General features: G+C 37.8%; 1 protein-coding gene across 3 annotated transcripts in view; it reads right to left on the bottom strand.

The window, feature by feature from the left end:
- LOC129266476 (cell adhesion molecule DSCAM-like) overlaps nucleotides 1–14,726 on the bottom strand; it is a 33,826-nt gene that overhangs the window by 3,471 nt on the left and 15,629 nt on the right. For all 3 annotated transcript variants that reach the window (XM_064103445.1, XM_064103444.1, XM_064103446.1), the window contains exons 7-15: nucleotides 13,864–14,041; nucleotides 13,135–13,259; nucleotides 12,098–12,254; nucleotides 11,086–11,248; nucleotides 10,234–10,385; nucleotides 9,162–9,313; nucleotides 8,604–8,721; nucleotides 7,786–7,955; nucleotides 1,624–1,750 (exon numbers count right to left, since the gene is read on the bottom strand). In XM_064103445.1, the coding sequence (XP_063959515.1) occupies nucleotides 1,624–1,750; nucleotides 7,786–7,955; nucleotides 8,604–8,721; nucleotides 9,162–9,313; nucleotides 10,234–10,385; nucleotides 11,086–11,248; nucleotides 12,098–12,254; nucleotides 13,135–13,259; nucleotides 13,864–14,041 (1,342 nt within the window). The remainder of the gene's footprint in view (nucleotides 1–1,623; nucleotides 1,751–7,785; nucleotides 7,956–8,603; nucleotides 8,722–9,161; nucleotides 9,314–10,233; nucleotides 10,386–11,085; nucleotides 11,249–12,097; nucleotides 12,255–13,134; nucleotides 13,260–13,863; nucleotides 14,042–14,726) is intronic.

Below are 14,726 nucleotides of genomic sequence, written 5' to 3'. Positions count from 1 at the left end.
AAAGGATGGGAGTTGCTGCTACCCTGTTTGGCGTTCAACAATTAAAGGGATAGAGCCTTGTCGATCTGGCGCTGCACAGCGGCTGCCAGGCCCACGGGGAAAAACAAATTTTCAGAGTATTTCATTTCTGGTGTCTATTTCGAACAATAAAATATGGATTTTGAGGAAAAAAAAAAGATGTTTATATAAAACGGGCCCAAGGACGAAACAAGTTGAATGAAATGATACGATGTATATCAATTTTAGATTATCCTCGGACAGACCGCAAAAAAAATTTCTGAGACCTGAACGAAGAAATAGAATGAAATGATACGATGTATATCAATTTTAGGCTAACCACGGACAGACCGCTGAAAATGTTACTGAGGCCTTACAGAAAAAGTTCGAAATAAAAATCAGAAACAGAAATTCTCCGTAATTATATTTTCCCCAATCAATCGTGGCCCCGGCAGCCACTGAGAAGCGTCATATTGACCTTGCTTGAACTCCCGACCTCCCGGTTGTGAGGCGGAGGCTCTACAAACTGAGCCTCTACACCGATGTGTACCAATCTTAGATTATCATCGGAAAGACCACTTAAAATGTTACCGAGACCTGGACGGAAAAAAGGTAGAATGAAATGATACGATGTAATAATCGATCTTAGTTATCCTCGGACAGACCGCTGAACATGTTACCTAATCCTGGGCAAAAAAATACATAAAAAGTGAAATAATAATAGCTTGGTGTTATCCTGTTACATGTTATCCTTAACTGAATACGTTTACTCTAGGGTCAGATTGGCGGAACCCGACTCTATTCTATGAGAGCACACATTTCCCTCACACTGTTATGCAAGGTGACAAAAGGAGGATTATAACTCGTTCTAATTATCCTAGAAGGGGTCATTAGATTAACTTCAAATTTGTCACACTAATTAGGCACATCCTGTTCTTGATTGGAGAAAAGTATCAATGAAAAACCTTCAATAGTTCTCTAACCTATAGGAGTTCAAATTAAGGAGAACATTTTGCTTTTCAGAAAAAAAGCGAAATAATCCCCCATCAAAAAAAAAATATATGGGTCTAATCAAAACTGTCAAAAAACATCTTCGGTTTTTTTTTTAAATACATAAACGTGTACTAATTCAACAAATAAGAAGAACTGAAATTGGAACCTTCTCACGGTTTCTCACCAAAACCACTTTCAATTTATACCCTCCTAATGAATATCACATCGCGTGACCTATTATGAAATTTGTTTATTGATCTTTTATTTGGCTTTTCTGTTTTCACAAATATAATTTGCTACTAATTTGATAGTAAGGCTTCATTCCCCTTTACAATATTTAAGGCGGAGTACGAATGGTCATTAAACAGGGTCGTGTGGTCTAGTAATTAGAGCTTTGGACTCATCATTGGAAAATTGTGAGTCCAAATCACAGCTCTGCTATTATTTCAACTAAAAAAAAAAAGGCCCAATGGTATTTTTGTAGTCTATATCGATCAGCCACTATGACTGATTAACCTGGACGTAAAACGTTTCATAAAATTGGTTATATTCTATATTGGCGTTGATGCAGCGGAAAGCTGCTTTGCCGAGATCCTAAGATAGTTACCTCAACAGAAACAGAAAACAACTTACCACCTTCACCATATGAGTCGGTTGAAAACACCTGTCTTAGAATAGTTCCCTGACCAAGTTTGTTGCTTGCCCACATCTTTAGCTCATAGGTAGCGTTAGATCTCAGCCCTTTGATTGTGTGCGATCTCTGAAGGGAAGGAAATACAAGAAATGTATCGTTTTATTGCTTTTACTGAATGTACAAAGCTAAGAAAAGAATTTGAACTTGCACATTTGGTCTTTGTAAGGACCTTATTAAGACCAGAGTTAACATCTTCACCATCAGCATTATCACATTGGTTGAACCAATGTCTTTATATCATCTGTTATCGTACTCGTCACAATTCCCCCAATTCACCATCGAAACCACCATCTCCATCCCCAAATGTTCGTTAATAATAATGTATAACTTAATTTCATCTGATATAATGATAACCATGGACACAAACAACACCACTCCTTCCAGGACTACCGCCATTATCAGCATAATGAAAGCGATATCTATTATAGGTCTTACACACTGCAAAAACTCCGGTGTTGATTTAACGGTTACAGCCCGATAGACCGCGGGTCCGATAGACCGCGGGTCCGATAGCCCGCGGGTCCGATAGACCGCGGGTCCGATAGACCGCGGGTCCGATAGTCCGCGGGTCCGATAGACCGCGGGTCCGATAGACCGCGGGTCCGATAGCCCGCGGTGTGTGTAAAATTATGGTCAGGATATAGTGAGATCCAATGCCATCAAGAGGTCAAAAGGCCAATGATACGAGTCCATTGGGGTTATATAACGATGACCCAAAGGACAATCGCCCCCTGACATCTACTTCAAGGAAAATATTATCCCCATATTTTATCGTCAGGGACTGTTACCCCCCCCCCGGAAATTTACCCTCTAGACGCCATACGGAGCCATCGACTTGACGACATGGCGAGATACTTTATCTTGCCATGTCGACTAAATAATGGCGCGATACGTTATCCTGCCAAGTCAGTCCACTTATAAAAAGTTATATGTCAACATGGCGAGATATTTTATCTTGCCAAGTCGACTTAAATAAGTTACATGTCAACATAGCGATATATCGGGATTCTCGCCGGGACTTGTACACTTCATATCTCGCCATGTGGACATATCGACTTGACAAGATAGAATATATCGCTATGTCGAAATAATAAGCGTATTAATTACTTAGGCGGCGGAAGCGGGGGGGGGGGGGACCTTTCCTCCTAAATTTGAGGTGGGGGGACGGTCCCCCCTAGATTTTTAGTTGAGAACCTTTTTTTTTGCTTGTCAATTTGTTTTCTACGTCCCCCCCTAAATTGAGGTGGACCCCCCCTAAAATCTATTTGTCCCCCTAATTTTGGTTTATAACCTTTTTTTCTTGTCAAATTTTTTTCAAAATTGGTGGTCCTTCCTATAAATTTTAGTTGATTTGCTTGTCAATTTTTTTTACCTGTGTCCATCCCAAATTTCAGGTGGACCCCCCTAAATTGTTTTGCCTTCCGCCGCCAATGATTAATTAAGACATGGCAAGATAAAGTACCACGCCATGTCGTCGCGTTAATGGCATTTTCAAGGCTCCATACTAGGGGTAATTATCCGGGGTAATTATCTGGAGGGTAAATTTCCGGGGGGGGGGGGTATCAGTCCCCGCCGGTAAAAATATGGGGATCATATTTTCCTTGAAGTAGTTGTCAGGGGGTGATTGCCCTAATTGGGTTATTGTTATAGAACCCAGGCGCGGATCCAGGATTTCGTGGAGAGGGAGGGGGGGGGGGCAAATTTGACCTGATTTTTGGCGCCCATAATGTGTACTTTTCGAAAAATGGCGCCCACTCCCTCCCGGCCAGGCTAACTAAAGTGCCTTAAATGGATTTTGAATTATCTTATAATCACATTTAAAAAAAAACCAAAGACCACTTTTTCATGTGTTCTTGAAAAAAAAATCCACGAATATAAAATGTAATATCAATGGGAGCGCAAAGCACGAGCGATTTTTTTTTTTTTTTTTTTTTTTTTTGGGGGGGGGTTCAATTTTTACCAGAGTAGGCCCTACTAGAATATTCTGTGAACGGGAGCTGTAGTTTCTGTACTGTTGTGTTAGAATACCCTTCAATAATATTAATGATAACCTCTTGGGAATAATGCAATCTCGAAGCAATCGACTAATTCTCCTCATCAGTGGCGTATTTATTCAGCATGGGTGCACGGGGGGGGGGGGGTGGGTGGCGAGGGCACCAAGTTAAAAAAATTAATGAAATGGGGGGGGGGTAGACGTCAAAGAAAATCTGATATTTCATTCTTAAAAACAAATTGAGGTATCTCACAAGGCCTAAATAAATAATGAGAACGCGAAGCGCGATCTGATTTTTTTTTTTTTTATAGATTTATCATGTATTATATCCTGAAAGCCTAAGTCAGGGGCGGACCCAGCTTCCGCCATTAGGGTGAGGGGCCATTTTTCACCCATATTTTCCCCGATCGGCCGCTCAAAGTTGATTTTGTTTTTGTTTCTTTGAAGGGGTTGTCCCAGTGCCGTAATGAGCCAACAATTTCGAGGGGGCTCGATATGGTGTATCGCATAAAATTAATAAGAAGTTGCCAGTGAGCGAAGCGAGCAAGCAAATATGCTGACATTTTTATTACAAAAATACAAGGTTGTGATAGATTTTGACATAATATTTTGAAAATAATATTATATTTCATCATAATCCCTTACATTTTCTCTCTATTTTTTCTTAGTCTTGATTCTCTCTTTTTTTTGGGGGGGGGGGCAAAACACCCATGTCCTAACAGTCATTTCCTAGCTTTACTTTATAAGCAACATAAATGTGTAATAATCTCTTAAGCCCTATGTAATCTAAAAATGAAATTTCATGTATTTTGTCCTGAAAATTGAACATTTTGGGCAATGTTTGTGAACCTGAACAGCGTATGTAACTAGATAATTACCACGAGCGCGAAGCCGAGCAGAAATGTTAAATATTCGTTCTGGCCTGGTCGAAAAGGAACATGTTAAGGATGTTTTGCAGTTAGCCATTAAGACGATACATATTTCAACGATTAAATAATGCGAGCGCGAAGCGCGAGCTGAACATGTTTTGATATTCTGATTCGAAACTGGATAATTTTAGCACGTTTTGAATAAGATCAAGCTTTGTATCCTAAAAACATGCGTGCGCGTGTTTTAGAGTTAGACAGAATCCTGGCAATCTGAATACATTTCATTTTTCATCATAAAAATCAATAATGCGAGCGCAGAGCCCGAGCTGAAAATAATATTTGAAATTCCGATATAAAAAGGGTCAATTTAAGCACTGTTTACAGCACTGTGTATATAGGGAAATTTGATAGCACTATATAAATAATGCGAGCGCGAAGCGCGAGCTGATATTTTATTATTTATTTGACCTAGGATCGAGACATTTTAGGCCTAAGGACATTTTGTCATCATATAAGAATGATGACTATCTTCTCTTTCTTTTCCTAAACATTTATTTCTGAAAAAGGGACAATTTAGTTAAAATGAATTTATACAAATTTTATTTCATATTTATTAATCTGTTAAGCCTAATGAGTGTGTGAAATTTGTTGACAGTGCATGAGGCCTGAAAACTGGATATTTAGGTATTTTTGTAATCATGAATAGGATTCATTGGTTGATATATTTTTAGCAAATAATGCGAGCGCAAATCGCGATCCGGATTTTTTTTAATGGGGGGATTTAAGTAGTTTGTTATAAAATTAATATATAGGTATACATAACTCACCAATCAAAACGCGAGCGCACAGCGCTAGCTCATAGGCCTTTATTATTTTTTTTTACAATCGAGACACCTGAAAAGGTATATTTAGAGAATCTTATATGAAATATAAAAAGACAATACGTAGGCCTACTTGGCATATAGTGCGAGCGCACAAAATGTTGATTCAAACCATAAAACGGACATTTTCCAGAGCACTTAAAACATAAATTGGTAAATAAAACAAAATAATGAAAGATCGATGTCCGAGCTGAATTATGTTTTGTATATTGATATCAAAACTTGATATTTTAAACTACATATCAGCCTATTGGCTGTATTTATATACTGACTTAAGAAGGACTAAGGTATAATTCCTATTCTAATTGCTTGTCCTTTTCTCTTCCTTTTTTCTGTTTCTTACCCCTTTTTGCGCCACCATGGGGGGGGGGGCAAAATCTTTGCCCCCTGGATCGACCTATGTATGTTGACTTGAAAAACACTAACACTTACATGTGGGATTGAAGCAGAGGATGCATACCTCATTAATCAAATATTGCGAGCGCGTAGCGCGAGCTGAATTTAATAATAACCCTTTTTTGTGACCCTGAACAGGGTATCTATCTCGCTAAACAGACTTAAAACTCGAAAACATTTTTTTTTCTGTTATCGTAAAAACGGGATATTTTAATTCAGCCGCATTAATTGAAGTATTTTGGCAGGACATATATTTTACTATAAACAGGCAATGTTGCGTCCCCGGTCGAAAATGAATTTGCATGAAGCCCTCTAAGTTCAAGGTCAATTTGGCGCCCTCGGTTGAACATAAACTTGGCGCCCCCATCATGTGAAATATAACTTTGCCCTCCCTCCCCTCTCTGAAACATGTATTTGTCGCATTATGGTCAAAATTCAAATTAGCGCTCCCCTAGTTCGAACATCAATTTGGTGCCCCGCTAGATCGAACATCAATTCGGCGCCCCATAGTTCGAACGTCATTTTGGCGCCATCAAATCGACGTCCAGGTCAACATCTCCCTCTTCCGTTTCCCATCTCCTTTTCTTTTTTTTTTCTTTCTTTTATCCTCATTCCCCTTCCTTCCTTTCTCTTTCTTTCCCCCTCTTCTTTTCCCCCCTTTCTTCTCTTTCCCCCATCTTTTCTTTCCCCCTTTTCTTCTCTTTTTGCTGTCTTTTCTTTCCCTCTCTCTTTTCTCGTTTTTCCTCTCTTCCCACTTACTCTCTCTCTTTTTTCTTCTTCTTTTCCCCCTTTTCCTTACTCCGTTCTTTTCTTTTCTTTCTTTTCCCTCTTCCACTTTTTTTCTCTTTTCCCCTTTACTTCTCCCTTTTTCCTTTTCTTTCCTTCTCCCTTTTTTATCTTTTAATCTTTTTTCTTCTCTCTCTCCCCTTCCTCCCTCTCTCTCTTTCTTCTCTTCTTTTCCCCTCTTCCTCTCTCTCTCTTTTTTCTTATCTTTCTTCCCATCTTCCTTTCTATTTAAATATTCTTTTTTTTTCTTCTTTTTCCTCCTTTTCCTTTCTCCTTTCTTTTCTTCTCTTCCTTTTCCCTCCTCTTTTTTCCCTCTTCTTTCCCCTTTTCTTCTCCCTTCTTTTCTTTGTCTTTCCTTTCCCCTTTTTCTTCTCTTCCTTTCTCCTTCTTACTCTCTTTTCTATTCTCTTCTTTTCCCATCTTCCTCTTTCTTTTTTAATTCTCTCCCTTTTCCCCTCTTCCCCCCTCTTTTTTTTTGAGCTGGGGGTGGGGGGGGGGGGGGTGAGGCAGTTCCCCCTCGGCCCTCCATGGATCCGCACCTGATAGAACCCCATGGCCTCGTATCATTTGACCTTTGGACCTCTCGATGACATTTGATATATCTGATCATAATTTTACACACACTGCGGACTATCGGACCCGCGGTCTATCGGACCCGCGGACTATCGGACCCGCGGTCTATCGGACCCGCGGTCTAACGGACCCGCGGTCTATCGGACCCGCGGTCTAACGGACCCGCGGTCTATCGGACCCGCGGTCTATCGGGATGTCCCCGATTTAACACCAGCCCGGAATGTATATATGTCCACACCCTGCAGAGAAGTATTTAAACAACACCAGTTCGGAATCAAACCGATGTTGTTTTAATAATAATCTGGTGTTAGACCAAAACGAAACTGGTGTTAACAAGATCTCTGGTGTGGACATAAATACATTCCGGGCTGGTGTTAAATCAACACCAGAGTTTTTGCAGTGTAAGATCGTAGTGTGGACCCTTATAATTCGACTAACAATCCCCATCTCAAAACCATTATCAGTCAGTAGAGCTAGGTAGTTAGTATCGATCATATCACACTTCCCATTAAGCTCAGATTAATGACTGGTCACGTGATTCGCTTCAGTTAATCATTTTATCAGGATCCATATCACCATAGTATAATAATACATAATGCCTACCATGTTCGGAGGGAGCTTGTCTCTGGACCATTTACCGGTCTTCGGTGATATCATTCTGTATTCGTATTTGAAACTCGTCACAGGGTAGCCACCATTACCAACGACGTTCCAGTCCAATGTCACTGATCGACCCGAGTGCTTCAGTTTAAGATTTAGCATTGGAGGTGCACCTAAAGTGAGATAAAGGGAGAGAAGGGAGAGGTGAGAGAAAAGGAGGAATGAGGTGGCAGGGGAGAATGAAAGAAAAAAAAGAAGCTCATATGGAAGTTGAAGTTACTAGTCATTTTCTGTTTTGGGGATGCCAACAGAATATAAAATATCCAACTATATTTTTTGTTCACAGGACTTCGAGTTAATATTAGTAAAAAAAAGTGGGCATGAAAACCAATTTTCGATGAGAATGCTTGAAGTAATTTCATCATGTCCCCCTCAAAACGTTCCCCACGATAATGGCAATGTTATGAAACGGACGACATTTGATTGATTAGTTGTTCTGTACACAATCAAGATCAACTTTATCAAGCAGATGACACGGCAATGATATGGTTGACGAATATCTATCAAAGAGATATTGAATGAAGAGCATACAATATCAAATGTTGCGGTGATGTTTCTAGTACTATCACGTTTAATACAGTAGACATGTTCAAAACAAATCTTGAAATATACTTGTATATTCAAATGTACCTCAAATTAATAAAATTAACTCACTAACACATCCTTTCGGGATTTTTTTACTTTCAGAAGTGCCTAGAAATGATTTAAAAGGTAATTTTTGTTTTTTTATTATCATCATTAAAAAACCAACGGATACTTACTATTGACCTTGATTCTGATATCTTGCCTGGCTTCTGTGATGTTATTGCTCGCTACGCACAGGTAATGGCCGCTATCCCTTGCAATCAGCCGTCGAAACTTTATAGTCCCTCCCGAGATCTAAAACATGGTCAAACAATTTGTCAATTTGCGGCTATTGTCATTCCAACCTCGATCGCATGAAGTTCTTATATCAACTTTTATTATTTTCCGAACGTTACACCTTCAACAATGGCACTTTACAACGCCTGTTGCTAACTTCTCCCTCAGATTGTAAATTGACACATCAAAATGAGCAATTAACCAATTATCAAAGTCAATTTAGTCACATGTTGCCCTTACCTAAATCATAAAGAACTAGTCCCCGCGTAGTTTAAGTAGCCTAAACACTTTGGCTATGGGATTTCATTTTCTTTTATCAAACTGGCTACAGCTAATTATAATCTTGATTATGATTAAAATAGACATATAAATTGTATTTATTGTTAATGATATATTACACTTCGCTACATTTACTAAGCTTTAATAAAGTGAATCCAATCGTAAGATGAAAAGTTTACCAATCTGTGCGAGTCGTTGAGCAAATGAAGTCCCCTGTACAGCCACTCAACAGTAGGGGGCGGACTTCCCTTTGCCTTACATTCTAACGTTAAGGGTTGGCCTGCATCCCCTGTGTGAACATCTTTTAATCTTGGGTAGATAACAACGGGAGCTGTAGAATCAGAGAAAATAAGGAAAAGTCATACGAGTTGTTTAGAATTGCTAAGTTCTTATAGGTTAGAATCTACCAGGCAACATTTGTTTTCTTAAGGGAAGCAGATTGGTGGGGTGGGCACAGTAGCGGACCGTAACCCGTAGGAGACAAAGCATTGGAGGGGCACTTTATTGTTTGTGAACAATGCTGTGCCCCCCAATGCTTTGTCTCCTCCGGGTCACGGTCGGTCACTGGGTGGGCATGTATTGAAACATTCGGCTGAAAAGTAATTTGTAATGCAAATATGAACTCATCAAAGTTAGAAGTTAAACAATAAACATTCCTCTCACGTTCACTATCAATTTTGTTTAATTAATAAGTATTGAAAAAACAAAAAAATTATATTTTACTGAAAATATAACAAACACTTGAGATGTTTTAAACAAAAATAATACATATTTTATATTATGAATATGTCTCACTTATGCGCCATTGAAAATTATGCAGTGCGTGTTTTCGCTCTATTTTAATGGCGAATTCATTGTGCGTGTGTGTGTGTGTGTGTGGGCAGGGGGGGGGGGGCTACAAACAAAATAATATGGAAGACAAAAAAAGGATGGTGAGCAAAATATAGAAATTCAAAGAGATAACAAAAGAGCAACCAGTACGAAACATAGTAATAATCGAAATAATCATGAATTCTGCTGATCAAATCAATTGTGATGATTGGAAAGATGATTATCAAACTCTGTCAAATCATCATCACAATTTCGTCAATACAAATTGCGGGGCTTTTTGTCAAGGCTCCACGGATAATAATAGAGTATTCTCGAGTCCATTACACGACAAATAAAAATGCTCGTTGCTTACAAGCTCGTGGGTGAAGTCTGTTCTATATCGGACCATGTATACAGCAAGAGTGTTTGACAAATACTGACCTGCAAATAACACTTTGGTTTCTGCTCGTATAACATCGGGATCAGCCTTTCCCTGTTCCGTAGCTCTGCAAACGTAAGTCCCTAAATCTCGCTGACTAACCCTCAGAATAGTAAGAGTGTTGTTCATTATCATGTATTTACATCTTGGCAAACTAGTGCAAACGGAAGAAAAAAGGGAACATAATGAAAATGATAAAATATCAACAATATTACAATATAAATGAACTAAAAAGTTTTTAAAGCGTATTCAATATTTTGTCAAATAAGTGTTTTCGTTTTAATTTTTAACTGGTTTATATAAAAGTTTATTCCATGAAACAGTTATGATGTAGATGGTATCACATCAAAGTTAATTTACTGGAAAAAAAAGTTGGCGATGTTACATCAGATGCCAGATCCAAATAAAGTGTTTTCATATAGGCCCAATGAAAAAAACCCACATAAATTATCACTTTTTAAGCATGGAGTAAACCGTTATTCTTAGGGTACCATATCTGTCTGATATTCTTTCACTAAGATTAATGTGTAAGATAATTTGTCATTGCACTTTTTTGTAAATAAAAAGTAAATATTAAAAAAAAAATTCATGTATTAAAAAAAGCACAACTAAAATTTTGACAAGTAACTAGTAGCTGAGAAAAGGGAACCGATGTATTCTTCACTTTTACAAAATTCGAGTGTTATTATGATAGTTCTGGATTATATTCCACTACAATTGTCGAATGAGAGGCTAAAATCCCCCTTTTTTCCTTCTAATTCCCCGCCCTTTTTCAGATGCGTATCTGCCCCTATATGGGGTTACGGGTTACTTTGCATCACAAAACTTGAACGTTTGAGCCAAAAAATATTTACCTATCAGCTTGACGCGGTGTACACTGGGACTGAATTGGTGTTCTATTTTTAAACCACTCAATTCGAACACCATAATCGGCACCGCCAACATCACACACAAGCTCTGTCGAGTTGCCTTCTTCTACTGCTACTACAGGTGGCGCTCTTTCCCTGAAGTATATACCTTGATATGAAACAGAAAGATAATCATCAACGGTTTCGAGAAAGACAGTTATTTCAGTACATCCACCCCGCCCCTTTCCTCAAAAGCCATTTTGTTTTTCGAACTGCTAAAATCATGAGCCATAATAATTCGAGAGCAAAGCAACATTTTAGATGAACCAGAAACAAAGGCACATCATTTTTAGAAGCCCCATGAAATAGGGGTTGGATGTTCATGCTTTATTGAACTGCCCAAATGATAATGTTGAAAATGAATTCTTGAATATTTTATACCATGTTAAGTCGTAAGCTAGGCCCCCAAAATAATGATATAGCTCAGACCCTGTAGCATTTAAATTATTAATGTTATGTAACCAGTGGCGTACCTAGGATTTTCCACAGGGGGGCCAATTCCGCCAAAAAAAATTGACAAGCAAAAAAAAAAAAAAAAGGTCTTCAAGACTCGTCAGGGGGGGGGGGCAGGGATATGTCCCTTGCATGGGTTGTGTCAGGGGGTAGTCTGCCCCCCCGTAGGTACGCTAATGTATATAACTCAAAGTGCCTTGACCTTACCCAATGAGATTGCAACATTTCAGTAGCTTACAGCATTACTTTTAATCATCAATGAAACAGTTTTGAAAGCACAATTTAGGGGGGGGGGGGCTAAATTAACATTACATTTTAGAGCAAACAGTAATTTTAACGAAACAATACAACACCAAATGCCCGCTAAAAATAAATAAACAACAACAACAAACCCTTCAAGTAAAACGACGACGGATTATCCTATCCCGATAAATAAATTAATGAATAATATTTGCCTGTGCGTTCTCGCAAATTTCATGGAAACTTATTCACACGACGGACTTACCAAATACATCTAGTCTTGTTGTATCACTGTATTCATATCCAATATCATTAAAAGCTTGGCAGGTGTAGTTGCCTGCATCAGCTTCTATAACTCTGTCGATTGTAAGGATTCCATCCCAACCTTCATGGAAATGTGTGTTGCCAATACGTGGTATGGCCTTGCAAAACGAACAAACAAACAAACAAAACAAAAGAAAACAATTTGAGAAAGAACATAACAATGAAGAAAATAATAGGGTGAACATTTACATAAATTGTTAAGAAAAATCAAGTAAATGTATATTTACATTAGTCCATTATTTTGTACTTGCTTGATTGCCTTGAACAAGTATCAAAGCGCAGTGGAGAATTGTGCACATAGTAACTTCACTATATAAATGGACATATTATTATTATTATTTAGCAGCATCTTGCTGTAATAAAGTTTGGTCGGACTATATTACATGGAACGAAATATTATTCTTATTACACATCTGCATTTGATGCGGGGACAAGACAGTAAAGAATGACTAATCAATTGTTTCGTCCTATTCCGAAAGATCTCTGATTTCATAAATCTACCAAGACCGAACAATAATGTTTTGGCATCATATTTCTGTGTAATTATTGGTGTATCTAATTCCGGGCTTTAATAGTACGTGAAAGAAACAAAATATTTGTACACGTCCTACTTCGATTCAGGAAAAATAAATTGAGAAGAATTATTAAGTCGGTTTCTAAAGATTTTTCTCTGTTTTGTTTGAGTTCATGTTTCGAGTGATCTATAATTGCAGAGATCTACCAAGACTACATAACAGTGATCCATACTATTCTGATAAAGCACCTAATCCCTTTCTTCCAGGTCATTTATGATGAATAACAATGAATGAATTGGTTTCTTAACCATAGCGTTTGATGTTCGTTTAAATTTAAATTTGAATTCCTTTGTATTTGGGATTATCTGTATTGGCAGGATGGAATCAAATTAATCAAATTCGCCAAAAAAATATGAATAATACAAAGTGGATTTGATTAATCTGGTGAAGAAATAAAACTTACTCTTTCATTCATGAACCAAGTAAATTTTGGTGGAGGGAACCCTGTGGCCGAACATTCAAAGACAACTTCCATCCCCACGTGAACAGTTCTGATCGCAGGATGTACAGAAGTTATTCTCGGTGGGGCTAAGAAAAAAAAAATAAAAAACAACATTTATTTTGGACAGTCGAATAGGCATTGTTAGGCGCTGATTCCTTGACACTAGTAACATTATTTACAGGAGTATTCCCATAAATTTTACAACAAATGAATGAAGCATTGAATGAAGTGTCCAACTGATCGCTTGACTTGAAATAACTCCAGAGGAATGGATGATAACTTGTCCAAAGTATTTGTTAAGATTGGTAGAAGCTTAAAAAATATTGCACAAGTCAATTAAACTTTCATCTCACTCAAAGATAATCTATTTAAGGTATTGTCTAAATGAAAACAATTCAACCTTCAGGTCCTCAAACACAAGCATAGGCTGATTTTAAGAGGTCCTTATTCACTTACATGTATCTTTTTTATTACTTTGTAACTTCTTGATTATGTTATTTTTGCCAAATATTAAATCAAATTGAAACAATCATGAATATTGAATGTACGCCGATATCCGAGAAATCAAAGACATGTATTCGGAATTTTATGTTGTTATTCATCTGAATATTATTTGCCTTGAATAAAATCAAGTTATACTTGATTTGTATAAGTAATGGTATGTATTATGTGACATGGCTATGTTCTTACCGTGCACTACAAGATCAAAGTTTGTGCTGATTTGTTGATTGACATTGGTTGCCTCACACCGATACATCCCGTTATCACTAACGTTGAGGGCGTCAATATCAAGTCTTGACCAGGATACCCTTTCTGAGTACATGTTGGTGATTACCATGTGCGATGAGTTTGAAATCTGCTCGCTATCCTGTGAAATTAGAAACATATGAAGTTAATATTGCGGGTTTTTTTGTGAAATCTTGGATAATGTGAGCATGTTTTACTTAAACATTTTATGATGTATGTGCTGTTAAATGCACAGTGGGAATGGGGGGGGGGGGGTTGGGGGCTTCAATTGATATTCATAATAGACGGTGATTATCCATCATTTTAAGGGCTATATTACCTTACTGATACAGACAGCAGATTAATTGTATCTTATAACCACTGCACCCTTAACGTCAAAATGTTGAATCGTATTTATTTAAATAACCAATACTTAAGATATGTCCTAATGATATATATCTTTAAAAAAATATTCGCTCTTCAAAAAACCGCATGTTCAACATTATCATTTAATGCCCCCCCCCACCATGACACAATCATGACAATGAAAAATCAAGTCTGACATTTGAAACCATAAAATAAACCAAAAGGGTATGTATTCCAGCTGTGTCGAATACAAGTTAGGCTTTAAATAATCCTAGATGACTAGACGCATAGTCAGTTACAATCAAATGCAAAAAATCTCAAATGATTGAACTTATTATCAGGTGGTTTTCCCAACTTGACATTTTAGCCTATCCTCAAGATGTTTTAGTCGTCACAATAACAGTGTGGCGCGTTAAAAGGTGAAAAGTTCAACCCCATTCCGAATATGTCATCCTTCACAT

This window comes from Lytechinus pictus, chromosome 8 (genome assembly GCF_037042905.1).
Source record: "Lytechinus pictus isolate F3 Inbred chromosome 8, Lp3.0, whole genome shotgun sequence".
Lineage (NCBI taxonomy): Eukaryota > Metazoa > Echinodermata > Echinoidea > Temnopleuroida > Toxopneustidae > Lytechinus > Lytechinus pictus.
This window is presented reverse-complemented; position numbering and strand designations above follow the sequence as displayed.